We start from the raw sequence: 26,314 nt of genomic DNA, 5'->3' as shown, positions 1-26,314 counted from the left end.
GAATGAACGATTGAATTGGAGAGAAGTTGAATTGGAGAGAAGTGAATATGAGGTCATCAACTTTATTTTTTATCAAATGAGGATTCACCAAAATTCGACCATCATTTACAACTCCTGTTATTTCATAAGAGAAAGGACTTTTTAACGGGGGGGGGGGGGAGAGCTAAGTTACACTGATATATTTCACAGCCCTAGGATGTGTGCTAATGTGATTTTTGTGGTTGTTATACCTGTTAATTCACTGATTCTTCCATTTATTCAATAAATACTTCCAGTGGTCTATTATATATTAGACATTGCCAGTGATTATAGCAGAATAAGATGATCTCTTTCCTTATACTGCACAAAAAGGATTATAATTCAAGATGAAGCATTCCCTAAGAAAGCACAAACGAGTCCAGACAGCCACAGGTGGGCCAGAGAAAGCTTCATGGAAGAGGTGCATTGAAGGTAAATACTGAATGATGAGAAGATTTCTGTAGCTTATGTCGGGCTCTCAAAGGGCTTTACAGAGGGAGATTAATAAAATTAGCCAAACCAATAATCCCTGCAGAGGATTAAGTGTGTTCAAGGTCCTGAGAATAGCTCAGTTTGCTATGTATAGGACAGTAGCAGAGAAACACAAATGGAAAGGCCACTTTGTTGAGGAACTTGAAAGTCAAGGCCAATGTTCGGATTGTATCTGGTAAGCAAGCAGTGTAGGGGAATGGAGGAATTCCTGAATTAGAAATCAGGAACCATAAATCTGAGCATCAGCTCTGCTCATTCTCATGAAGCTTTGAGGAATGCCCTTAATCTCTCTGAGCCTTCATTTGCAACCTATAAAATGAGGTTAATCTCTACGTTACACGCTATTTTGTGATTAAGTGAAATAAAATGCAGTATATGAAAGACCTGGGACAATATCAGACACATAACATGAAATCACTAAAGTTTTCTGACTGAAGATATTGGATCATCCAAATTCTGGTGACCTATAAATCCAAAAGGGAGAGAATGAGCTGCACTGAGTGAGAAGAAATGAGACATTTTAGGGAATGGAAAAGAGTAATTGGAAGGGAGAGATAACTGAATTGCTTGGATAGGGTGGGATGAGAGAGGGAGGTCTCCAGGAGGACATATTTTAAGCAGAGAACGGTATTATTAGCAGCATTATGGAGACTGGGCCAGAGGGTAATCTGATGAGGATTTTTGTTTTGTTTTGTTTTGTTTTAATCTGGTTGAACTGAAGTGACACCCCTTTCTCCACAGAAAAGCCCTCTTCACCATGGCTGATTTTAGGACTGTCAGCAAAAGAGTCTCTGCAAAAGAGTCCAATGTAGATAAACTTCCTATTTTCATGTCACCCTGTTGACTTGGCCACTGGCCAAGAAGATACCAGCACTCCAGGTGCTGGACACCCCCTTACTAGTTTTTCACAAACGTATCCAATATAGTACTTTGAAGAAATGTGCAAACAAGGCCTCTGGCCTTGAGCTGGGCTTCACAGAGATATCTACATTTTTAAGATAAGTTACAAATGGGCCCATAGTAACAGCTGGAAGGGGGAGGAAAGAAAGGGGAGATGAAGCTCTCCCCTTCTCAGGTGTTGTCCTTGAAGAGTTAACTTGCCCAGAACAGTGAAAGCAAAAGCTGCTTTTATGTGAACTTCTGCAGACTGTGATCTTCTGAGCCCTTCCCCTTACATGCTGGGTATAAAACTCTGAAACTCCCTGAAATTGGGGTTCAGGGGATTGATTGATTACAGCAAAGGCTGTACCCTCTGAACCTGGCTGCAGCCAAATAAAACTGTTTCCTGCTATCTTTGGTGCCTTGCCTCGTTTGTCCCTACAACAGAACTAGAGATGCTAGGACTGTACCAGAAGACAGGTTAAGGGCTGAGACACAGATGAGGGAACTGCCTGCCCAGGGACAAGAGCTGAAGCCATAAAGAAGTCACTGTGATAGCAAGGGAGGGAGGAAAGCAAGGACTGAGTCTCACCTGGGGAAGGCCAGCAAACAAAGGAGGTTGGAAGGGCAGCAGAGAGAGGACTGGAAAAGTGAGAGAGAACCAGGTACAGACAGGGGCCCTGGAACCTGAGAGAGAAGACTGTGTTCAGAACAAAGCGACACTCATAAAGACTACATGCCATGGAGGCCAAAGGAACAAGGGCTCAAAGAGTAACAAGGAGCTGTGTAATGACTTTGAGAAAATAGTTTCAGGAGTGTGGTAGGAGCAGAAGCTACGTTGCCAGGAGAGAGAGGGAAAGTGTCAGTTAAAAAAATTATTAGCTGAGGATGTGGCTCAGTGGTAGAGCGCTTTGTCTACCACTAGTGTGATTCTGGATCAAATCTCCAGGCCACCAAAGGAGGAAAAAAGTGGGGCCAGGTGCAGTGGCACATGCCTATAATCCCAGCAATTTAGGAGGCTGAGGTAGGAGTATTGCAAGTTTGAGGCCAGCCTCAGCAACTTAGTGAGACCCTGTCTCAAAATAAAAAATAAAAAGGGCTAGGGATGTGTTTTAGTGGTAAAACACTTCTGAGTTCATATCCCAGTTACCTCCCCTTCAAAAAAAGATGCAATTTACATCAAAATTAACCAAAAGTTACCAAAGCATATACACACGTGTGTGTGTGTGTGTGTGTGTGTGTGGGGGGGGTGTCTCTCATCTACTCTAGTTTCTTGGGTATCTTTCTGAGAATATCCAAGATTTCTCATGAATATTTGTTTTTTAACACCATAAGAAATTCTTTTTACTTGACCCTTTGATATCTTGAGATCTTTCTGTATGATGTAATGGATCCCTACGTTCTACCTCATTTATTTGGTCAGTCCTCTTCTATTGGTGGACATTTGAGTTGTTTCCATTAAGTTGATAAAATGAACAAAATCTTCTTGGTTGACTAGGAGACAGTCTAGAACTGTGTTGACCTTCTTATATTTTGTTGACGTGTTGACTCAATGCAGTAGGACTTCTGTATTTACTGACAAATAGCTGTATCTGTCCCTTCTGTCTAGAGTCCTTCTCTTTTTGCTTTGGTCTCTGCCTTCACTGGAGGATCCTTCTTCCTGTTCTGCAACTTCCCCTGGCCTTTCTGCATGATCCCATCATGAGGCTTTCTGTAACTCCAGCTCAAAAAGGATTTAAATCTTAAATGCTAGGCGTCTGACTGATTTAACCTTCAGTTTTAATGTGGTAAAATATATAGAAGCCATCTTCTTGTCATAGACTGCTGGCATTGGAGGTGCCTTAGAAATTGCTTGGTTCTACCTAGCAGTGGAAATCTGAGGGCAGAAAAGTGGCACGATTTCTCTCAAATCACGTCAGGAATAAAGAACAGCACTGGTGTCCATTCTGTTCTCTCCCAATTGTCTTATCTGCCTTCAATGGTGTTTAAAAATGATGGAAGCTTTGTCCATTACTGGAAGCTAAGGGAGCTTGGTTTGAGCAAGGAATAAATATAGAAAAAATATCTTAGGGACCTGGGAAAATTCCTGTGCTGTTCCTGGGAACCTGAGGGCCACATTTCTCCATCCAGTGCAGACGTTGACTCACAGAGTGACTCTGGGAAGTTATGTGGCCTCTTTGTGCTTCACTCGTTCCAGCCACACACTCTGGCATCCTAGCACACAGGCCTTTCTGGAACGGCTGTGAAGGTTGATGAGGTAACCCTTATAAAAACCTGTCAGCTCTTAGGATGAAAGCTACACTGTGTTTAGAAGATAGACTGGGAGATGCTCAGCACAGGCTCTGCTATCTCACATTGGTTTATGAGGTGCTGCTACACGTCACTCAACTACACCCCTTATTGTCACCAGTTAGCTAAGCATTCCCTACCTCCGAGTCCTAGCTTGGCCTTTCTTTTTTCCTTCCTTCTTTCCTTCCCCTGACCCTCCTTCCTGTAATGCTGTGGATCTAACCCAGGCCTTCTGCATGTTAAGAGCTCTACCCTTCAGCTACCCTATCTCCCCCTGTTCTTTACCTGGTTGATTCAAAGTTTACTTATTCTGGTTCCTCCTACTTTTGAAATAACATAAGGTCTTTACTTACTTAAGTGCTTTGCCCTGTGATTTTTTTCCATCTACCAAATGAGGATAATAATAAGACTGGAGTGAGGATTAAATAAGTTGATATATGTACAATACAGCCTGGTACATAGCAAAAGCTCTGTACCAGTTGCTATTAGTGCAACCGACTGAAAATGGATGATAGGATATGTATACACACTTCCACTTAAGATAAATCTACTTAAGCAGTCTTGCGGCAGAGCTCCCTGGTTTAGTATTTCTTTGCTTCTGATGGGATACACCAAAGATTTCTATAGGCAAAATTACAAGGTACAAGGCTTCTAGCCTCTGGAGATGTGACAATGAAGGAAAACTGGGCTGCTTAGGCCAAGGATCTCCAAATTTTATTTGCTTCTTTGAGCTGTCCTGTTCAATATTGCATCCTCCGCACTTGGGTTCTCAATCAATACTAGCAGATGAATGGATGAGTGAATTTATGAATTTACCTTAAGACAGAAATGGAGGAAGGCGATAAGGAAGGAGGTCTGGCTGACGTTTTAGAATTTCCAGATGAAAGGAGAGAAATACTTTTCAAACAGAGAGGAGTGTTGTGTAGCTGATGCCCTACGGATGGACAAGACCCTAGGTCTGGATATAAAAAGTAGAGGGACAGCTGTGCAGTCGGGCAAGCAGGACCAAAGAATCATTGGGTTTTGTTTTTGTTTTGAACAAAGTCACTATCTTAAGGAGGCAGTAGAGAGCATTTCTTTTTAACAGTGACAGTCCACAGAGATTTCCAGTTTTTCAAAGGATCATTCTGAAGGTGTCACAAAGAACACCCTATTAGAGTGTCTGCCTCTCTGAAAACAAATCCTTCTTCTTTGTCCCAGGGTGTTTCCCTGTTAATAACAGCCTCCTACTATGACCCCAAGTTGTTTCACAGTCTCTCTGAAAGTAAAAGCTTCTCATTGTTTTGATACCTTTCCCCCCACTCCCATTCCCCAAATCCTTTCAAGTTAGGGTCAGAGTAATGCCATCCCTACTAAAGTGTCACCCTTGAATCAAGGGACAAATCAGAGCAATGGCCTTTTTTTTTTTTTCTTGCTCTTCCTCATCTTGTTTATTTAGGTTGAAAGAATTTTCAATGGAATTCAACAAGCATTTATCTAGCACCGACTCTGGGCAAAGCACTAGATCACATTCAACATAAAGGTGACTAGGCGTGGTTTCTGGTCTTGAGAATCTTGTATTTACTGAAAGATCATTATAATGACAGGTAAAATGTGTCAGTATCTCTCTTCAACCTTTCTGGACTACAGGTTTCTCTTTTAAATATATCTAAACGTATGATATATTCACATTGAGTTTTTCTTAATTTGATTTGTGTGCTCTAGAATTCAGTTGAGGTTGAATTTGAGAACATTAAATTTAACAGTAGCCTCCAAGAAACATTCCCAATCCCTCCACCTATATGTTCTCATTGCACTTTGTATCTGTTATAGACTTAACACTTTTACTTTGTGTCATATTTATTTAAGTATATGTCAGATTCCATGTAATCTGAGGACAGAAGACCATGTTGAATTTGCAGCTAGACTCTGATACCAATCAACCATGAAATCTTGGTTAGGCCACATAATCTCTATGATCCTCAGTTCTGCATCTACAACTGGAAGATAAGAAGGCCTGTGTCACAGAATGGATGTGGAAATCAAATAGTTATCATATGAATGTGCCTTGAGAACTATTATCTATATGCTAATCCTATCATCCCTTATGTGAACTAGCAAAGAGCATTTACATGAGAAAAACTCTATTAATATTAATTAAATTACTGAAAAATTATATCAACACCCCACTCTCCTGTGGCATATTATTATTCTCATGACATTCTTTCCCTACCCTACATTGTTATCAACGCTTATCTGCAGAGCCTTGCTAGTTTCAGGGAGGAGTGTTTGTAAAGATTAAGCAGAATCAAAGAAGCCAGTTTACTGGTGCAACTGCCCTTTTAGATAGTAGGCTCCAAAGCCTCTCCCCTCTTGTGCCTTGCTTCTATCATAATGACTGATGATAATAGGGAGGTTCTAGCAGTACAGAGTATGGGCTTTGAAGTAAGATAGTTCTGGGTTCAAATTTTAAGTCTGCCTTTACTAACTGTGCAACATAGGCAATCTAAAATTTCCCCCAAGAGTTAGTTTTCTGATCTGCAAAATGAAGATAACACAGAATTCTACAATAATTAAAATTAGATAATATGTTAAAACGAGATATGAAAAAAATCACTAAATTTTTACTAAAGTAAGCTCAATAAGTGCTAATTATGGTACCATTTACCTTTGGCCCTAAATATTAATTGAGCAACTACCACAGGCTGGTCAACATGTAGATGCTGGAGATGAACCATGTCATATCATTAAAGGCAAAGACAAAGAAGTAATTGATGATTGGCTAACAGTATGAGAAATGTCATGGCATACATAAGAACAGGGTGTTCTGGGAACAAAGGGGAGGCACGTGACAGTCCCCACTGGGAAGTTGTCAGTAGCTATCAGGGCAGGCTTCCTAGAGGGAGTGACTACTGTGGAGAGACTTGGAGATTAAGGAGGCAGTAAGCTAGGTGGACAGAGGGCCTACAATGAGCAAGGACACACAGATCTGAGAAAGCAAGCCCTCTTGGGAAAATGGAGAGGGGTCTGATGAAGTGAAGATATAAAGCCTTTAGATTTCAGATCCCGAGAGGTATCAGTTTACTTTGTGAAAGGATTTATCTGATGGATGTATGCCTTCTCTTAGAACGTTCCAGTGTGGAGCATCAAGTTAAGAAAGTATCTTGACATCATGAAATTCCTATAGCTTTGGAGCCTCAAACCTGATTTTCAGACTTGTTTAAGCCCTTAGGATGACTTAACTCACTTCATCTCTCCATAATGTCGTGGTCAACCAGCGATAATACACACCCCTTACTGTTACTGTGAGGACTACATGGGACTGTGCAGGTCAAGTTCGCAGTAAAGTGCATTCCACAAAATAAGCATTTTAAATAAACATCAGTTCTTTTGGTTGAACCACCAGAGAATATACAGGCTATGGCTAGGCCTACTCTCTCCTTTTTTCCTCCCCTTTCCTGTTTCGTAGTGTAAGTGGAGCAGCCAGAAGCCAGAGGCTCAGAGGACGTCCACCCCAGCGAGAACTCCTAAGTGATGATTAAAAGGCAGCCGCCAGAGTCCGGGCGCGGGCCGGGAGCGAGGCTGGGCATGCTCAGTGTGCGGGGCGGCGGGCCGGGACCGCCGCGGCCGGAGGGAAGCGGGCGGGGGCCCGAGCAGCGCCAGGGCGCATGCTCAGTCTCCGCATCTGCTCTCTCCATCCAGTGCCGCAGCCGGAAAACCGCAGCGGCGGCGGCGGCGGCTGAGGGGGAGCTCCCTAGTCCGGCGGCAAGAGGAGGGGGAAAAAATACGAGGACATAACTGATAAGGCAGGAATCGAGAGCTAGGGGTTGGCGGCCTCTTCCAGGCCACCGCCTTGGCCGTCAGCAGGGAGGAAGCGCCGGGAGGCGACGGTGGCAGGAGAAGGAGGAGACGGCGACGGGAAGGGAGCTGAGGAGGGGACGGGCCGCCGGCGGCCTGGGCGCCGCAGTGATTTTGACGTTTTCCTCTGCTCGGTCTCCCGCGGCCCTGGGTGGGCCACCCCCGCCGCGCGCGCCCCTCGGTCCTGCTGGTTCCTCCGCCCACCCGCGTTCTGAGGGGGTCTTCCCGCTCCGAGGGAAGGGAAGGGGGAGGCGAGGGCGTGTGGGCATCGCTGTGGCGGGGACATTTTCCACAACGTGATTGTTAAAGACTACCCCCCCCCCCCCCTTAAAATTCCGGGCCCTTCCAGCCTCCACCCTCCCCCAAGCCCGTGTGACTAAACCGAGACAAAGGGGAGGCGGCCTCGCTCACACGCGCGCTCGCGGGGCGGGTGGCTCCGAGGGGCGCGGGCGGACTGACGGACGGACGGACGACGGACACCACGCCGCCACATTCCTATGCCCGGGGGCAGCGGCGGCGGCGGCTCCCGCGGGAGGCGGCAGGCTCGCGGCGCGCACAGCTGAGCTTCCCTCCAGTCGGCGCCCGGGCGGGCCTCGCCCCGGCCCCGATGTTTTGAGCTCCCCTCCCCTCCCCTCCCGACCCCAGCGGCGGCGAGGCCACACCATGTGAAGGTTAGAGCCCGGACATCCCGAGGAGCCACGGTGAAAGATGGGGGATGCTGCAGACCCCAGGGAGATGAGAAAGACGTTCATTGTTCCAGCCATCAAGCCCTTTGACCACTATGATTTCTCCAGGGCCAAAATCGCCTGCAATCTGGCCTGGCTGGTGGCCAAAGCCTTTGGGACAGGTAAGTGGTGTCTTCCCTTACCTCTTCCTTCCGAGGATGTCCACATCCCGGTTTTTGTTCCCTGATTCGCGAGTCTCCATGCGTGGCTTTCCCTACCGGTTCAGAGAGATGGTGGGAGACTAGGACGAGGAGAAAGCAAGCAGGCAGGTTGGATTGTAAATGAAGGGCCCTGGAGTGGTCAGGGGGATTCGGCCGGATTCCTTTTATTGGACAGCAAAAGTGTTCTTTTTTTACCCCCCTTTCACTGAGCAGTGTTTTTTTTTTTCCTCTTTCTTTTTTCTTTTTTTTAATCAGTGAGCAGTTTATGTAGAGTGGTTTTAATTTGTGGCACTTTCTTCATTGTACTGCATACATTCCCCCCTCAGTCATAATTGTGATTACTCTACCAAGAAATCTGTGTTGGTTTCTTCATTATTGGAAGAAGGTAGATGGTACATAGTACTCTATTGATTTTTGACATTTGTAATGGTGGCTGCTGTTCACACTCCGTAGGATGGAAGGTGGCCTGTGTTGAAAAGCAGTATTAATTTTTGTTGTCATTCTTTATGCCTGTATCAGCCCTCTGTACACATTTCACGTTCTTATTAAACCATCTATTAAAGCCAGTGTGTAAGTTTGCTGACTATACATTGCTGTTTTCATTTCGTATAATCAGTGAGGGGCCTTTCTTTTTATGAATGTATTTTGGCTTTACACATTAAGAGAAACAAAAACTCTCTACTTGGGATTTTTTCTTAGAAGCTTTTTTTTGATGATATGTGCTGTTGACACAGAAATTCTGTAGTACAGTCACAATTAAGCACTCCCTCCATAACCCAGTCTTGCAGAATAACAGGAAAAGGGCCTGTTCTTTAGCTGTTGATTTAGAAGCCCAAGCTGTGGAATGCTTAAAAAATTAGCTGGCTTTTCTTTGAAAGACGCTTCTGTCATTTACTGTGATAACTTTTAAGAGTAATTTTTATTCTACTGTAGTTAATAAATTTGGATTCATAAAATATTTATTGAAAAGCTCCTTAGTATTTACAAACTTTTTTCTGGATATTAAATACAGGATTTTTTTTGGAGGATGATGGCTGATTTCTGATTTAGGACTGTGAAAATATACTGGTAAATGGTTTAGTTCACTTTTGCTGTTTGAACATATAGTTGAGTGTTTTCAGTACTTGCATCTTAATTTACAAGCAGATGAACTTCAATGTTTGGAAAATTGAATTAGTTTTGGAGGAAATTCACATGGATGTAATTTTATATTTATGACAGCCTTAATTTTATTTGAATTCTCATGTTTTGGTATTAGACTGGCACCAGGAATAAATGTAATAAATCTTTTGAAATAATTTAAATTGTAAGATTTCTTTGAAACTGAATATCTAGAGTAACAGAAGAAAGCACAAAGTATTATTATATTACATTTCCTACTGATGTAAGCAATAAGAATAACACATGTGTTGGGTTTTAACTTAAGTAGCATACTGAATGTAATATCCATTTGAAAGGTCAGTGAAGGCTATTTAAGTATTTAGGAAAGAGGAAAATTTATATAGTAACCTATGTGTAAAAGTAATGGGTACAAAATGGAAGGTCAATAGAAACAGGAATATTTTCTATCAGAAACTGAGAGGATTCTTAGAATACAGATGTCAAAATTTTGCTGTGCATTCACAAAGTCTAAACCAGAAAATGGCCTATTTTCTGTATATGTGTCAGGCCAGTTAGTAGATTCTGGGTCACTTCATGAACACACGTAGAGCACATTGGAGAAGAAAGGAAGTGAAAGGAATACAGTATTAATGGAATCTTATTCTTTTGCCAGGCACTCTGCTAGATGCTTGCATTAAGTTGTACATTTGGGATTCACAACTCAGTGATGTCCATAGTGTGTTCCTCATTTGAACAAAGTTGAGGAAGCCAGAGAGATGAAACAATTCTACTGTCACACTGTCAGTAAGTGGCAGAGTTTTCATTTGAGGTTTGACTACAAAGGGTAAGACACTAGTGAAGGTGGGACATACCTGTTACCCATTATGTTAACAACATTATTTCATTTATTCCTACAGTATCCTTATAGATACTGTTGCTGTTTTTCAGATGAAGGAGGCACTGTTTTTCAGGCTAGAAAGACTAATTTGCACAAGATTAACATCTGACAAGTGATATATTCAACATGCCAGCTCAGGTCTTTCTGACCCTGAAGTCTTTGCTTTTTGCTGTAACCATTCTGCAGAATGATCCTTTTATTGGCAAGTGTGGAAAATGTGCACATAGTACATGTTCATATCTAATATTTTTTCAAAGATTGGACAGATCTTAATGAACTTTCAAATGGTTTAGAGGAATATTGTTGATACTTGGTTACTTTTGCCTTGGCAGCAGTTGAAATGGATTAAAAAGATCATATTCAAGATGAGATGAAAAAATGAGTTTAGAAGGCCTTCAGAGTGTGACTTTGTAACAAGAAATTAATACATTGTTAAGAATGTTATGCTTGTACACTTTTTTTAAAGAGCTGATGTCATTTTTTAAAAAATATTTTTAGTTGTAGATGGGCCCAATATCTTTATTTATTTTTTTATATGGTGCTGAGGATTGAACCCAGGTCCTCACACATATGAGACAAGCGCTGTACCACTAAGCCACTATCCCAGCCCAAGAGTTGTCATTAAAAAAAAAAAATTTGTAGTTGTAGATGGATAGCATGCCTTTATTTTATTTGTTTATTTTTATGTAGTGCTAAGGATTAAACACAGTGCCTCACTCACGCTAGGTAAGTGCTATGCCACTGAGCTACAACTCCAGCCCTGTTTGTACATTTTGTTTATTGACAGTTTTTCATAACAAATTTCTATGAAGTGAATAGAAAAAAAATAAGTTTTTTAAAATAAATAATCTCCATTTGCTATAAATGCTTACCAGAAAAGGTTAACGTACAAAATATTTCAAAATTGTTGCCCAGTTGTATTCATTTATTCAAAAAATTAGCCCAAGCCTGGCTCAGTGGTGCAGGCCTGTAATCCCAGTGGCTCTGGAGGTTGAAGCAGGAGGATGGCGAGTTCAAAGCCAGCCTTAGCAATTTAGCAAGGCCCTACTCAACTCAGAGAGACCCTGTCTCTAAATGAAATACAAAATAGAGCTGGGGATGTGGCTCAGGGGTTGAGTGCCCTTGAGTTCAATCCCTAGTACCCCAAACAAAACCAGAAACAACAAACAAATAACCCAACTTTCAGTAATGATTTACTAGAGTCTCTTAACAATAATATATAGGGTTTTTCTGTTAGAAACCTAACTTTTGACATATAAAAAGTAGTTAGTTTTAGAACCATATGTTGGAAAAGTAATTTAAAATGGTAGCTAAAAATCAGTTGTGGATATAGAATGAACTAATTGAACTATAATAAATGAAGTATAAACATCATAACAACTAGGAAGCGGATGTGGAATATTTAATTAATTTGAAATATTATGTCAAGAGCTTTGACTCATATTCTCTTTATCCTAAAAATATTCCAAATGGCCTGTCTTAATAGCTTATTTTGCAGAATAATGCCACTACAGTTTTAATCAAATGAATAAGTTTATGTAGATGAGTTTGCAACAATACTCTAGTTACTTTAAACAAATTGCAAAAACAGGAGGAAGTTAAACCATTGTGGGGCTCCTGCTGAATTTGAATAGCTGAACTTATTTAAGCAATTATAAGACAGAGTTTGCTTTAAATGTCCTGCTCCCTTAAATCCCTTGGGGGAATTCTGGATGCAGAACCTCTTGTACACTCTTTGTTACTAAATTCTTAAATTCAGAATACTTAACATGGAATTCAAGGCTCACTTTCTGATGTCAGTTTGTCATTTAAACCTTATCAACCATCATTCCCTTTTTTCAGATTATTTTAGTTCAGTGTTATAAACTCATTTGCTGTTATAACCTTGTTATATTTCTTTGTATATCCCAAGAGATCTTGTCAAAATCCTACATATGATATGATCTGACTCTAAGGCCATGAAGACTATAAGAACAGTGCTTAGTAATTGTGGTTAAGAGAGACTTGGAGTAGCAGTAGCGAGGCCAGTTTGGGACATTATTGTAGGATTCTGGGCAAGAGGTGATGAGGGCTTGAAGTGGGGTGAAAATGACATTAAAGCTGCAGTTATCCAGCAGTTACTGTGGGTCAAGCACTTTACACATGGTATCTCATTTTAATCCTCATGACAGCCTTATGAGGTGGAAACTGGTAATCATTCCAGTTTTGCTGATGAGGAAAGTGAGGATCATGGGTTTAGGAACTCATCCAAAGCCACCCAACTAATGAAGCTGGGATCTGAACCAGGGAAATCTGACTTCAGTCTGTGCTCTTAACCATTATACTAAATGGGTGGAAGTCAAAGAAATGGAAAAGAGACAGATGTTTAAAAAAAAGTGTTGCAGAAATTTAACTTTTAGTATTTCTAAAAGATTGAATTTGGGGTGCATGGGGAGTGCTTTTGCTGAAAATAGAATATTTAAGAGGATAAGGTCACCTGAGGTTTTAGGGAGGATGAGGTTACCTGAGACTTTCAGATTTAGTGACTGGGAGAATGAATTGTGATGCTGTTAACTGAGAAAAAACAGTAAGTTGGAATGGGGAAGGCAGCTTTATTTTCAAAAACCTTGAACTTGATGTGTTGGCTAAATATCTTCTCTGAGAAATCCAGTGAAATAAGTAGCTATAAACGTAGGTAGTAGTATGATTGAGAAATTAAGGATAGAAATAATAATTTGGTATTTTGTGCATAGCAGTGTAATTGAAATTGGAAGTAGATATGACTATAGGAGAGAAGAAATTTGAGACAGAATTAAGGGTAGTGAATACTTAGAATGCAGGGAGGAGGCTGAGGAAAAGGAGGCAGAATTGGAGCAGTTACTTAGGAAGAGAATTAAGAAAGCATAACACTGAAGCCCAGGAAAGGAGAAGTTTCTATGGAGAGGTCTGATAAATAGTGTCTAATGCTGTAGGTTTCAGCAATGCTGGTCTTAAGAGCTTATGCTTTAGTAGAGGAAGATGTGATAAATGTATAACTACGTAGAGTTCAGGAAATCTATGTTAAGAGTCATATAATGGGAGCAAAGACATTCAGAGGGAGACTGGTAGGGGTAGGGGATGAGTGGTGGGGAGAGATCACTTTCAGCTTAAGTGGTCTGTGAAGGAAGACCTCATACTGGAGGTGATATTCAAGCTAAATCCTGAAGAAAATCAGGCCAGATAGAAAGTAGGCATTATAGATGGAGGAAATGGTTTGTGTGTAGGCATGGAGTAATGACACCAGGTAGTGTTAGTGAAGCAACATAGACCAGGTAAATTGGAGGAGGTTTTTGTAATAAAATAGTGAGAGACACAGCTTGAAAGGTAATTTGGGACATAATAGTATGTAAAGCTAAGCTAAGGAGTTAGGTGTTTATTTAGTAGATAAACAAATTATCTAAATACATTGGCTAAAAAGAAGAAAAGAAAAAGCTACTATTACTAATTTATTATAATAACAGGACTTTGTGCTAATTACTCTTCTGAGCATTTTACATGTAGTTTTTCTCTTATAATTCTTTAAACAACCTTATTAAGTCAACATTGCTTTATTTTTTTCCTCATGAGACTCTAAAGCAGGATTTCCCAACTGCGGAACTACTGGTAAGATAGTTCTTTTTTTCTTGGGGGCTGTCCTGTGCCTTGTAGAATTTTAGCAGCATCCTTGGCTTTTACGCATTAAATGTCAGTTGTATTCCCTACCCCTGTTCCCATCTCTTTTGTGTCAATGGTCTAGTCATTGTGAGATGTCTCCTGGGGAGCAAAAGGACCCCAGCTTAAGAATCACAGCTATAAAGGTCGTAAGATATATTATGATTTAAAAGATACTTTGCACATTGAAGTACAAATTAATTGTAAGACATCCTGATTTCACAAATACTCAAATTGGAAAAAGAATTTAGGAAATATGATAATTGCTTTTTTTTTTTTTTTAATGGGGAAACAATATAGAGGGGTCAACTAAATTTTCCATGATCATCCAGCTTATTAGCAGTGGAACTAAAATTAGAGTCTAAGTCTTTTTTAAAAATATTTATCTTTTAGTTGTAGCTGGACACAATACCTTTATTTATTTATTTTTATGTGGTGCTGAGTATTGACCCCAGGGCCTTGCATGTGCTGGGTGAGCACTCTACTGCTGAGCCACAACTCCAGCCCTTCTTTATGATACTAAAATTTGCATCTTAATCTGTGTTATATTCTTCATATAATACATTACAATCTTATGTTTATACTAGAAATGAAGGCATACAAAAGCATGAAGACCTTTTAGTCAGCCTTAATTTTTTTTCTTTGCAAAATTTAGAAATATGTTTCATTTTTCTTCAACAAGCCTATTTATGTTTGGATAGTTAGAGCAGAAATAGGAAATGTATTTAGCCTCTGTCATTTTTAGGGTCTTCTCCCTCCTTCAGTGGATCTAGTTTGCCATGTGTACATACCACTTTATGAACCCTTCAATTAGTAAATTATAAATAATGATATTTAAATGAAATATTATATACTTATTAATACTGACAAGCTTGGTGGTTTAGCTAATAATCACTTCACTAATCACATTTATCACTTTTCCCACCCCTTAGCTTCACATAGTTTTTTATTTTCCTTCCTCTGGCCCTTCATTCCTACCTTTCTACCACTGAGCCACATCCCCAGTCTTTTTATTTTATTGTATTTATTTTTTGGACAGAATCTCGTTAAGTTATCAGAACTGGTCATCAACTTGAGATCCTCCTGCCTCAGCCTTCTGAGTAACTGGGATTATATGCCACTAATACCTGTGTTTTTCTTTCTTTTTTTTTTTTTTTAAAAAAAAACTTGTGTCTTCATCATATATTTTCAAATTAAAGGCCTATACAGTAGCATCTTTCCAGTTTTCCTTCCCCACCTGACTTCCTTCTTTTCTGGAGCATTTTCCTGAAGTGTTTTGTCTCAATTTTCATGTTTGCTGAATGGTTGTGATAGTAATACTCATAAATCTTTGAGTTGTTTAGAAGGAACACATGTAATTACAAAATATTCATTTTATTACTTTCATATGTAGGCTGCTATTGGATATTTTATTTTCCATTGTGGAATGGGATTTTATTTCTTATTGTTATATCAATGAAAGTTTTTATTAAAAATATTTTCACTACAAACTAGAAAAGATAAAACAAGCTAGGAATACAGTGACAGAGAGGAGCCTGAACTCCCTTGATAACCCTTGTAGTTATATACTGTAGTGTTATATCCAGTAATATTCAACAATTGTGTGTGTGTGTGTGGGGGGGGTGCTGGGGATTAAACCTTGTGCATTTGAGGCAAGCACTCTACCAACTGAACTATATCCCCCAATAATATTCATAAAGGACTTGTACTTTCTAGAGATAAAAAAGTGGAATTTTTTTGGGGGGGCGGGGAGCTACTGGGAATTGAACTCAGGGGCACTTGACCATTGAGCCACACCCCCAGACCTGTTTGTATTTTATTTAGAGACAGGGTCTCACTGACTTGCTTAGCACCTTGCTTTTGCTGAGGCTGGCTTTGAACTCGAGATCCTCCTGCCTCAGCCTCCTGAGTTGCCAGGATTACAGGCAGAAGTGGAAATTTTAATTGAAATAATCTTCATCTCCTTCATGTTTCATACATCTTGGTTCCTGGGATGTGTATGTGTGATTTTAAAATGTTATTTTGAAGCTGTCATGTTTCCCCTTTCTCATCCTTTCCTTCAAACCATTTTCTAACTCTAAAATGAGAATTGCATGCACATTTTAAGTACTTAAGGCTCTTGAAATAAAGGACATTTGATTGAAACATTTAAAATGTTTTATAGACACTTGTCCTCAGTAAAGGAAAGTTTCAAAGTAGGTAGTTTCCGTTTTTTAAAAATATTTTTTAGTTGTCAATGGACCTTTATTTTGTTTAGTTATATGTTGTACTGAGGTGCTAAGAATCCAATCCAGTGCCTCACACATGCTAAGCAAGAGCTCTACCACTGAGCCACAACCCCAGCCCCCACCCAATTTTTTTTTCTAGATGCCATTCTACTACTCTAAAGGTTATCTTTTTTTTAGCCTTTTATTTTCCATGCCTCCTACCCCCACTGTCTAAAGGGGATACTATTTAATTATGTAAAAGGCAGGTAATAAAATACATTTCTCTCTCATATTAGGCAGTGAGGCATAAATTGTTGGGACATACAGCTTGGGGTCCCTGCTGTCTGGGATAGAAACACTGGCATTGTAGTCTGTCCAGAAGCCTTAATATTCTTGTCTCTTTTTCCTTGTTTTCAAGGAAATAAATAACAAGTGATACCCTTCCTCATGGGTGGATTTCATCTGACCCAGCGTTCTTGTTCTGAAGCAAAATTTTTAATCCAACCATCTCATCAGTGTTTCTAGATATTTTCAATGTTTGTTCCTCTTTCATATCTTCTGCAGGGTACTTACCAAATTCACCACTGGTTTCAGTGTTGGGGAAGATTTCCTCTGGCTGTTCAGTTTCCATTTTCTTGTATTAAATGAACATACCAATTAGTTATTATGTATCTTTACAGAGCTGAACTTTAGTGTTCTGGGTAGGACCAACAATTGACACCATACTGTGCAAATTTGCTCATCCTTTTTAAAAATGATATTCGTATAGACTGTTGACCATGTAAACTTATTCTCTAATTTATATGTTTTGTAGAATTTGTATTGTGACACATTTCAAAATATCTTTAACCTCTTTTTATAATTTTACATAAATGCTAGAGGTCTTGATTTTTATAGGTTCTTGAAAATCTATTGATGCTTAAAATATTTTTTAAATAGGTAGAACAGGCACAGATTCAAAATTCAGAACATGTAAAAGAGTAGATCTGGTGACAATCTTCTTCCTGCCTTGACTCCAAGTCACTTAGTTTCTGTTTTAAGCAAGGTGATATCATCAGAAGTCTCTTTTCCAAAAGATCTTTTGGAATACATTTAAAAATGGTTGACATGGTATGTTTTATATTATGTGTATTATACCACAATAAAAAAAGTCATGGAAATAAGATGGGAAGTGGGTTGGAGTAGGACCAAGAGTCATGAAGGGGGATCTATTTGGTCCAGGTCCAGATGATAGAACTTGAATAGGAATGATTTCAGTGACTATGAGAGAAGTGGATGGATGTAAAAGATAAGACATGGTGATTGATTTGATATGTGGAAGGAAAGCTGAGATTTTGAGAAATGTTAAGATTGAATCTATTTAATGAAGAAGGGAACAGTAGAAGAGGGTCAGATTGTGTGTGGAGGGTATAGCATTCAGTTTGAGGAACATCTGAAATGGTAGTATGTGCTTTAGACCCTTGGAAATTCATCTGTGGAGCTTAGAAGATCTCATGAATGAGATCTCTCATGATAGCTGATAATGAAAATCAAGAAAGTGGATGACCTCCCTTCATTAAGGGAGGATATGGAGAGAGAACAAGATGGAAGATGGAGACCCAGCAAAAGAGTCATGCATAGAGTATCTAGAGAGGAAGAAAGAAAACGATGAGGAATGTGGAGTCTCAAAGATTGGGAATAGAACACTGAGCATGATAACATTTAAGGTGCAGCTGAGGAAGATTTAGCAATTAGTTCCAAAAGGTTCATTGGATTTAGCAGAAAGGAGTTATTGATGATTTTACTGATAACATTTTGAGTGAATGAAGAGACAAATGTGACTAGGTTTAAAGTAAATGGGAGATTGTATCAGTTGTGGTACCTTCATTTGTAGTAACAGAAAATCCAACTCAAATTGGCTGACTATTGAGGATTTACTAGTTTATAAAAATGAAAAAGTCCTGAGGTAGGATGGGTTTTGGATTTGACTTGATGAGGGCTCCAGCTCCATTTAATTCTATCAGTGGTGCCCTTTCTCATGGGTGGATTTCATCTTCAGGCTGTCTTCTCCATGGTGGAAAGTGGCTGTAGTAGTTCCAGGTCTCATTCCCATGTACTACATCATACAGAGCTCTTTCCTGATTGTTTCATGCAATTTATGTATTCTCTTCTCTTGCCTTTTTCTTTCTCTTTAAACAAAACCATTTGATTGCATCTCAAATATATACTGTAACTATAAGCTTTCATGTATTTGTTACCGAGCCTCCATAGTTATCAACTTGTGGCCAATCTTGATTCATCTGTCAGCACCCCCACCTCTGCCAGTTATTTGAAGCAAATCCTAGATATTGCATCACTTCCATCTATAAATATTTCACTATATATCTTTTTTTTAACTTTTTTAATATTTTATTTTTTTAGTTTTTGGCAGACACAACATCTTTGTTTGTATGTGGTGCTGAGGATCGAACCCAGGCCGCATGCATGCCAGGCTAGCGCGCTACCGCTTGAGCTACATCCCCAGCCCTCACTATATATCTATAAAACCAAAGATTCTCTCTTTTTTTTTTTTTGATCAAAAAGCTTTTATTTTTTTATGATTTTATTTATTTATTAATTTTGCATTACAATTCTTAATGCACCATTATACAATAATTTATCGTATCTCTGATTATATATAAGGTACATTGACACCAAATTCACATCTTCATACATGTATTTTGTATAATGATGAAGGTCTCCTTTCACCATCCATGCTATTCCCCTTCTCCCTCCCTTTCCCTCCCACTCCTATTCCCTATCTAGAGGTAATCTTCCTCCCTTGCTCTTCCTCCCAACCCCATTTTGAGTCACCCCCCTTATATCAGAGAAGACATTCGGCATTTGTTTTTTTGGGATTGGCTAACTTCACTTAGCATAATCTGCTCTAATGCCATCCATTTCCCTGCAAATGCATGATCTTATTATTTTTTATTGCTGAGTAATATTCCATTGTGTATAAATGCCACATTTTTTTTTTATTCATTCATCCACTGAAGGACATCTAGGTTGGCTCCACAGCTTAGCTATTGTGAATTGTGCTGCTATAAACATTGATGTGGCTGTGTCTCTGTAGTATGCTGTTTTTAGGTCCTTTGGTTATAGTCCGAGAAGAGGAATAGTTGATTCAAATGGTGGTTCCATTCCCAGTTTTCCAAGGAATCTCCATACTGCTTTCCAAATTGGCTGCATCAATTTGCAGTCCTACCAGCAGTGTATGAGTGTACCTCCCCCCCCCCCATCCTCGCCAGCACTTGTTATTGTTTGTTTTCATAATGGCTGCCACTCTTATTGGGGTGAGATGGTATCTTAGAGTAGTTTTAATTTGCATTTCTCTGATTGTTAGAGATGATGAGCATTTTTTCGTATATTTGTTGATTGACTGTATATCCTCTTCTGAGAAGTGTCTGTTCAGGTCCTTAGCTCATTTATTGATTGGATTATTTGTTTTGGGGTGCTTATTTTGTTCAGCTCTTTATATACCCTAGAGAGCTCTATCTGATGTGTGAGGGGTAAAAATTTGTTCCCAGGATGTAGGCTCCTTATTCACCTCACATATTATTTCTTTTGCTGAGAAAAACTTTTTAGTTTGAATCCATCCCATGTGTTGATTCTTGGTTTTAATTTTTGTGCTATAGGTGTCTTATTAAGGAAGTTGCGGCCTAGCCCAAAGATTCTCTTTTTAAACATAAACAACACTGCCGTCATCACAGCTCTGTCATTATCACACCATAGCATCAGTATTAACATTTATGATTGCCTTTTAAATACTTTTGCTCATTTTTATTTCTTTTTTATAGTTTGTTCTAGTCAGGATCTGTCTAAGAACCATACTTTATAATTGGTTGGTATGTCTCTGTAAGTTTTTTCAAAATATGTAGGCTCCTCCTCTATCTCATTTTATCTTTCTTGGCAATTTATTTGTCAGAGAAAAGCAGACTATTTGTCCTATAAGATTTCTCATAGTATAGATCTCCATGTCATTGTTTAACAAGTTTCTCTTTGTTCTCTGTATTTCTTACAAGTTAGTAGTTGGATCTAGAGAATTGATTGCATTAAGGGTTGAATTTTCTTTCCTTCTTTCTTTATAGGTGGCTTATACTTCTACTAGGAGTCACTCAGTGTCTAGTAATTTCTCTGTCATACTTCATTTATTAGCTGGATTACTCCTTAGAATTCCCCTTTATTATTTGGTATGGGAAAAAATTACTTTGATGCATTGGTAACCTCCAAGTATGTACCTTTAGCACATATCCTAGAGGTCATGGAACAGGAAGCTCACATAACAACTTTAAATGTGCAAATTATCTGACTTGCTTTTAAATCCGTGTTCAGAATGTGTTACAAGAGAGTTTAGCTCAAGAAAACTGTCCCCCCTCCCAAATGGTGTTTCTTCATTTTTGACTTTGAATCTGTCCCAAATGCAGAATTTAAAAATTTTACAAAATCTGTTTTTTTGAGTTAATACATGATGCTAGACTATATTTTGAATATTTATATAAACATAGAGTACATCTTATTCTAATTAGGATCCTGGTCTTGTGGTTGTACAGGATATGGAAATTCACTCTGATGTATTTATATATGTACATAGAAAAGTTAAGTCAGATTCATTCCATTGTCTTTCCTTTTCCTGTCCCATGTCCATCTCTTTTTACTGTGTAGCCTTTTCTGCTGATGATGTGGTCATCAGGAACAGAATAAGGTTCCAATAAGGAGGCTCACAGAGACACAGACCAGTGACATATACTCTATCAGAGAGACACAGGGAATTAGCATGCCTGCCACAGCTGTAGCTTGCCAAAAGCTTGATGAACAGCTGTGGGTTTTGTGTTTCTTGGGCAGAAGACACAGGACAAAATGAGCATCATCAATGGATGAGTGAATTAAGGACTTGTGAATATTAAGTGCTCATTGACTCTCTGTTTAGTCTCATGTATATATACTATATCATAAATATTAGTACCTTGCATGTATATGTATCATGAATATTTAATACCTAGTTAGCTCGTGAATAATTAGGTATCTTCCCCCCATTCCTTTTTATGTTTACCATATATATATGCTACTACTTACAAATCAATTCTATGTCTAACAGGCTTTTTGCTTACTAACTACTTATCGTACTTAAAATATCTTCAAACATTTCAATTTGTTTTACAAACTACAAACGCATTCTTTTTTTATACCTTTATTTTGTTTATTTATGTTTGTGTGGTGCTGAGGATTAAACCCAGTGTCTCACACATGCAAGGCAAGCACTCTACCACTGAGCCACAACCCCAGCCCCAAACACATTCCTTTTTATAGAATTGAATAGTTTCTCAAGAGTAAAAGTACATTGAGATACAGGGCAGGCCGGATAAATACTATATTCTTTCCTTTTATTGAGGGAAAATTGGATCAAACTGAATGGGTCATTGGACCCCAAGAATCAGAAAGAGTAAAAAGAATAGGAAGAAAGAGCATTCCAAACCAAGTGACCAGGATGTGCAGAGGCTTTGCAGAAAGAGAGCATGGTTTCCAGGAACCGAATGATTGGGGGGATAGAATCATTTTTTTTTTTTTTAGGTCAGAGAAAAGATTTTTTTAATAACTTTTTTTTTTTTTTTTTTGAGAGAGAGAATCTTAATATTTATTTTTTAGTTTTTCGGCAGGTACAACATCTTTCTTTGTATGTGGTGCTGAGGATTGAACCCGGGCCGCACGCATGCCAGATGAGCGCGCTACTGCTTGAGCCATATCCCCAGCCCCAAGAAAAGATTTTTTTTTTCCCTACAAATAGGACTTTTTATTGGTCACTATTAAAAATTTGAAATTTAAACAGATTCTTGAACTGATGGTTCATATCCATCAGCTTGTTCAACTTTAGCACCTGTCTCATCTCCTGTAACTTTTCCAGAACTACTACCTTCACCATGAAGCTCCATGAGTTTTCCCAATTCAAACTTGGGCTTCTTCAGCATTTTTACTTGTCTAACAAAGACATCTTGAAGAGGATAAATTGATTGGCAAGCCTTTTCTGTGTCTTTCCCAATGCTGTCTGGAATCAGTTTGTTGACCACTTCTTTCAAGTCATTTATCTGCACTTCCTGGGTCATGATTTCCATCATCTTCTTCCGGATTTGGCGGATCTGCTGGTACTGAGCGAAGGAAGTCTTCCGTATCTGATTGTTGCGTTTTTTAGTAAAACCAACACAGAATAGACACAGCAAATAACCTTCGGTAGTCTTGACATCAACATGAGCCTCGATTATTGTCTGCCATTTTTTGACCATGGAACACATTTTGTTACGGTAAGATCCATGCCATGGAAGTTGGACAGGCAGTTTTTTCCCTGAACATCCTCAGTAATTAGCTTGAACTTCCTAACGCAACTTCATCATTCTGTAGATCAGCAGGACTCACTTCAAACACCTGACCCTTGAGGCCATCAGTTGCAATTTTGGTTCCCTGGGTCCTGTTGACTGATGTTTTTCCAATATTTCTTATATTGAACATCGCTAGTGCTTTCACATCATACCAGTCTTTCTTAGAATATGGATCAAACACTTTCTTCTTGGCTCTTTTCTTGCCGCCTTTTGTAAGGTGCTTGTTCTTGCCTACCACCATGGTGCTGCTCAGAGAGCCAAAAGCAAAAGATTTTAATTCTTAGAGAAATGAGAAGTCATTGAAAACCCTTGAGTGTGGTGGTGGGGATGGCGGTGGTGCTTGTGAAATGATCAAATTTACTTCAGGGAAGTAAGCAGGATTTGGCTAGAATAGAGAGCGATTTGGAGTAGGAACAAAAGTGAATATGAAAAGAAAAAAATTAGGAATGAATGCAGTAATTGAGATGAAAAGTACTGATCACCTGGACCGTGGAGATGTGATTTGAGAATGTGAAGAAGGGAGCAGGGGTTGGCCTGGACTTTTTTTTTTTTTTTTTCCTCCTGGAGAATTGAGGGACAGAAACATTAACGATGGCTCCTATGTTTCTGACTTGGGCAACTGAATGAATGGTGGTCATTCATTTATGTAAGGAATTCTGGAAGATAATCAAGTTTGGGAAAAAAAGATTGGTTTTAGGCATTTTGACATTTTATAACATTTTTCAATATAATTTCAAATGTACAAGAGTTGTACAGAAAAACCCCAAATATCTTTTACCCTCATTGACCAACAAATTTGTCTCATTTATTTTACCATTCCCTCTCTCCCTCCTAGCCCCTCCTTCTTACACAAATACATGTATATATTATAATATGTATGTGTGTATATACATATATACATAAATATATACAAATTAAAATATATGTATGAGGGGCTAGGGTTGTGGCTCAGTGGTAGAATGCTCACCTGCATGTGCAGGGCCCTGGGTTTGATCCTCAGCATCATATAAAAATAAATAAATGAAATAGAGCTATTATGTCCAACTACAACTAAAAAAATTTTTTTTAAAGATATATATGTATGATATATTTGGAGCCATTTGAGAATGCATTAGGGATGTTATGTCCCCATTCTCCCTTAGTATATATCTTTTAAGATGAAAGATAGTTCTCTTACATAAAATTAATTAAAAATCAGGAAATTTAACCATGATATAATATTATCTAATCCACACAGCCCCTATTCAGTTTTGCCAATTGTTTTAATGTCTATTATTGCTTTTTATTTCCCATTTCAGGATCCAGTCTAGAATCATGCATTGCATTTAGTTGTCAAATTTGTTTAGTCTCCTTTAACCTGTAGTAGTTCTTTAGGCTTTCTTTCTCCCTTATGATATTAACATTTTTGAAGACCAGGTACACTAAAATATATGCTGAGTTGAAAATCAGTCCCCTTGCCTGGCTCCTACATAGATCTTATTAGCTCTTGCCAAATCTCCTTTACCCTCTGTGCCTGGTAAAAGCAGCCAGTTGTCCACAGGGGCTAACTGGGTCACCTCTTTCTATATGTTCCTCTGCAGTGCTTTGGAGTGTTAACCCTGCATTCAGCTGTCTTTGGTCTGAATGACTAGAAGGATGGTGACATCCTGTGATGGGTGCTGGCAGTGTCCCAGTAGGAATGCCTTAATGTATGAAGAAAAACAAAGTGTCAGAGACCTGCCCTCAGACAAGAACTGAGAGAGACCCAGGACCTGGAGACTACATTGTAAATCCCTGTTATTCCTGCCTTCTTCTGCCATCCCATTTTCTTTGACTTTCTTCCATCTTTCCCACATTCCTTCTTCTCTCTCTTCCTTTTACTTCTCCCTGCCTCCCTCTGATTAACTTATTACTGTACTTCTCTCATGACTTCCACTACCACCACCACAACCACATCTGTCCATCTTTGCATTCCACAGGGTACTTGAGCAAGAGTGCCCCGTCACCCAGAGACAGGCTAGTTGGCAACCTGGCAACTTCAGAGGAAAGACTCAGATAGAGGAGCATTTCCTTACCCATCTGTTCCTCCTAAAGCCAGAACAACTTAAGGTCCTCTTTCATACACAGTGATACTAGAAGGCTGGGTGGGATGTGTGGAGAAATGGGAAATCCTCCTTCCTAGTCTCCCTCAAATGTCTAAGCATTCAGTGTCGATTTTTTTTTCCTCTAATAAAGTATACTTTTAGAAAAATGGGTCAAATACTTTGTAGAATGTCTTTCAACTTGTATTTGTCTGACATTTCTTAATGATTAAAGTTACACAAATCTGTCAAAAAACTACCACAATAGAAATGTGTTTTTAGTAAATCACATCAAGAGGTACATAATGGCCGCTGCGTTCAGTGGCACACACCTGGAATCCCAGCGGTTTGGGAGGCTGAGGCAGGAGGATTTCGAGTTCAAAGCCAGCCTCAGCAATTTAGCAAGGCCTTAAGCAGTTTAGTGAGACCCTATCTCAAAAGAAAAAAATAAAAAGTGCTGGGGAGTGTGTCTTGGTGGGTAAGCATCTCTGGGTTCAATTCCCAGTACCAAAAAACAAACAAACAAAAAGATGTACATAATGTTTGTTCTAGTATTGGTGAAGCTTACTTTGATATCTGGTTAAAGTGTTATCTGTCAGTTTTCTTCACTATAAAATGATTGTTTTTCTATTTGTAATAAGTAATTTATGGGGACATAACTTAAAATATCTTGTTCATCAGACTTGTATTCACCATGTTAGCATTCAGTAATGATTCTTGCCTGAATCAATTTTTACTGTTCATTATTGCCATTAGTGACCCCCATTTATCAGTTAGTATTCCAAAAGGAGGAGCTTCCCTTCTTTTCTACTTATTTATGCATGCATACACACACACACACACACACACACACAGGTTCTATACTCACTTTGTACTTTCTCTGTTCTTTCTAGCAATGGAAGTAGCCATTTATTCATTATTCTTTTTCTTTCAGTGGGAAGTTTATTACAGATGGTAGATTTATTGCTTTTGGAATGTTATTTAGCAAACACATATATAATGCATACCTACATCTATTTCTTTCTCTAGCTATTTATATATATATAGAGAGAGATATTGAACAACGATGCTTCCTATTTCATCCAGCAGCACCAGTAGTCTTTTTTGGTACTGGGAGGGTAGAACCTAGAGGCACCTTATCACTGAGCCACCTCCCAAGCTCTTCTTAACTTTTTTTTTTTTTGAGACAGGTTTTGCTTAGTTGCTTAGGTCCTCACTGAGTTGCTGAAGCTGACCTCAAATTTGGAATCCTCCTGCCAATAGCCTATGAGTTTCTGGGATTATAAATATGTGCCACTACGCCCAGCTCTTTGTTATATTTCTAATTCTTCTGGTCACTGAGAAACTTGGTTTCCATTTGAATTTGAGGTTTCTTTGAGGCACTAAGTGAAGAGTTCAGTAGAGGCCTGGGAATGCAGTTTAGTGGTAGATTGCTTACGTGGCATGTGTGAGGCCCTGACATTGATGCCCAGTACCATGAAGAAAACAAAAGAATGAAAGAAACAACAACAAATAAGAGTTAAGTAGGCTGTGGCCTATGTAAGGGTTTGGAACTCTGAAGAGCTTAGGTCTTGGGGGGTAGCGGGAGG

General features: G+C 39.2%; 1 protein-coding gene and 1 pseudogene across 8 annotated transcripts in view; one reads left to right on the top strand and one right to left on the bottom strand.

Annotated features, from left to right (window-relative positions):
* Window positions 1-7,353: 7,353 nt before the first annotated feature.
* The window catches only part of Camsap2 (calmodulin regulated spectrin associated protein family member 2), a 90,857-nt gene continuing 71,896 nt past the window's right edge, over window positions 7,354-26,314 (top strand). For 4 of the 8 annotated variants that reach the window (XM_058585994.1, XM_046464530.2, XM_046464513.2 and 1 more), the window contains exon 1: window positions 7,354-8,362. In XM_058585994.1, the coding sequence (XP_058441977.1) occupies window positions 8,297-8,362 (66 nt within the window). In that variant the 5' untranslated portion in view covers window positions 7,354-8,296. The remainder of the gene's footprint in view (window positions 8,363-26,314) is intronic. The other 4 variants (XM_046464538.2, XM_046464522.2, XM_046464503.2 and 1 more) reach the window with 1 other exon arrangement.
* Window positions 22,077-22,921, bottom strand: LOC124106781 (small ribosomal subunit protein eS1-like; annotated as a pseudogene).

Source organism: Marmota monax, unplaced genomic scaffold (assembly GCF_021218885.2).
Source record: "Marmota monax isolate L192 unplaced genomic scaffold, Marmota_monax_Labrador192_F-V1.1 WCK01_AAM20220418_F8-fsc00099, whole genome shotgun sequence".
NCBI classification, from domain to species: domain Eukaryota; kingdom Metazoa; phylum Chordata; class Mammalia; order Rodentia; family Sciuridae; genus Marmota; species Marmota monax.
Note: the sequence above shows the minus strand (reverse complement) of the source record. Positions and strands in the feature narration are given on the sequence as shown.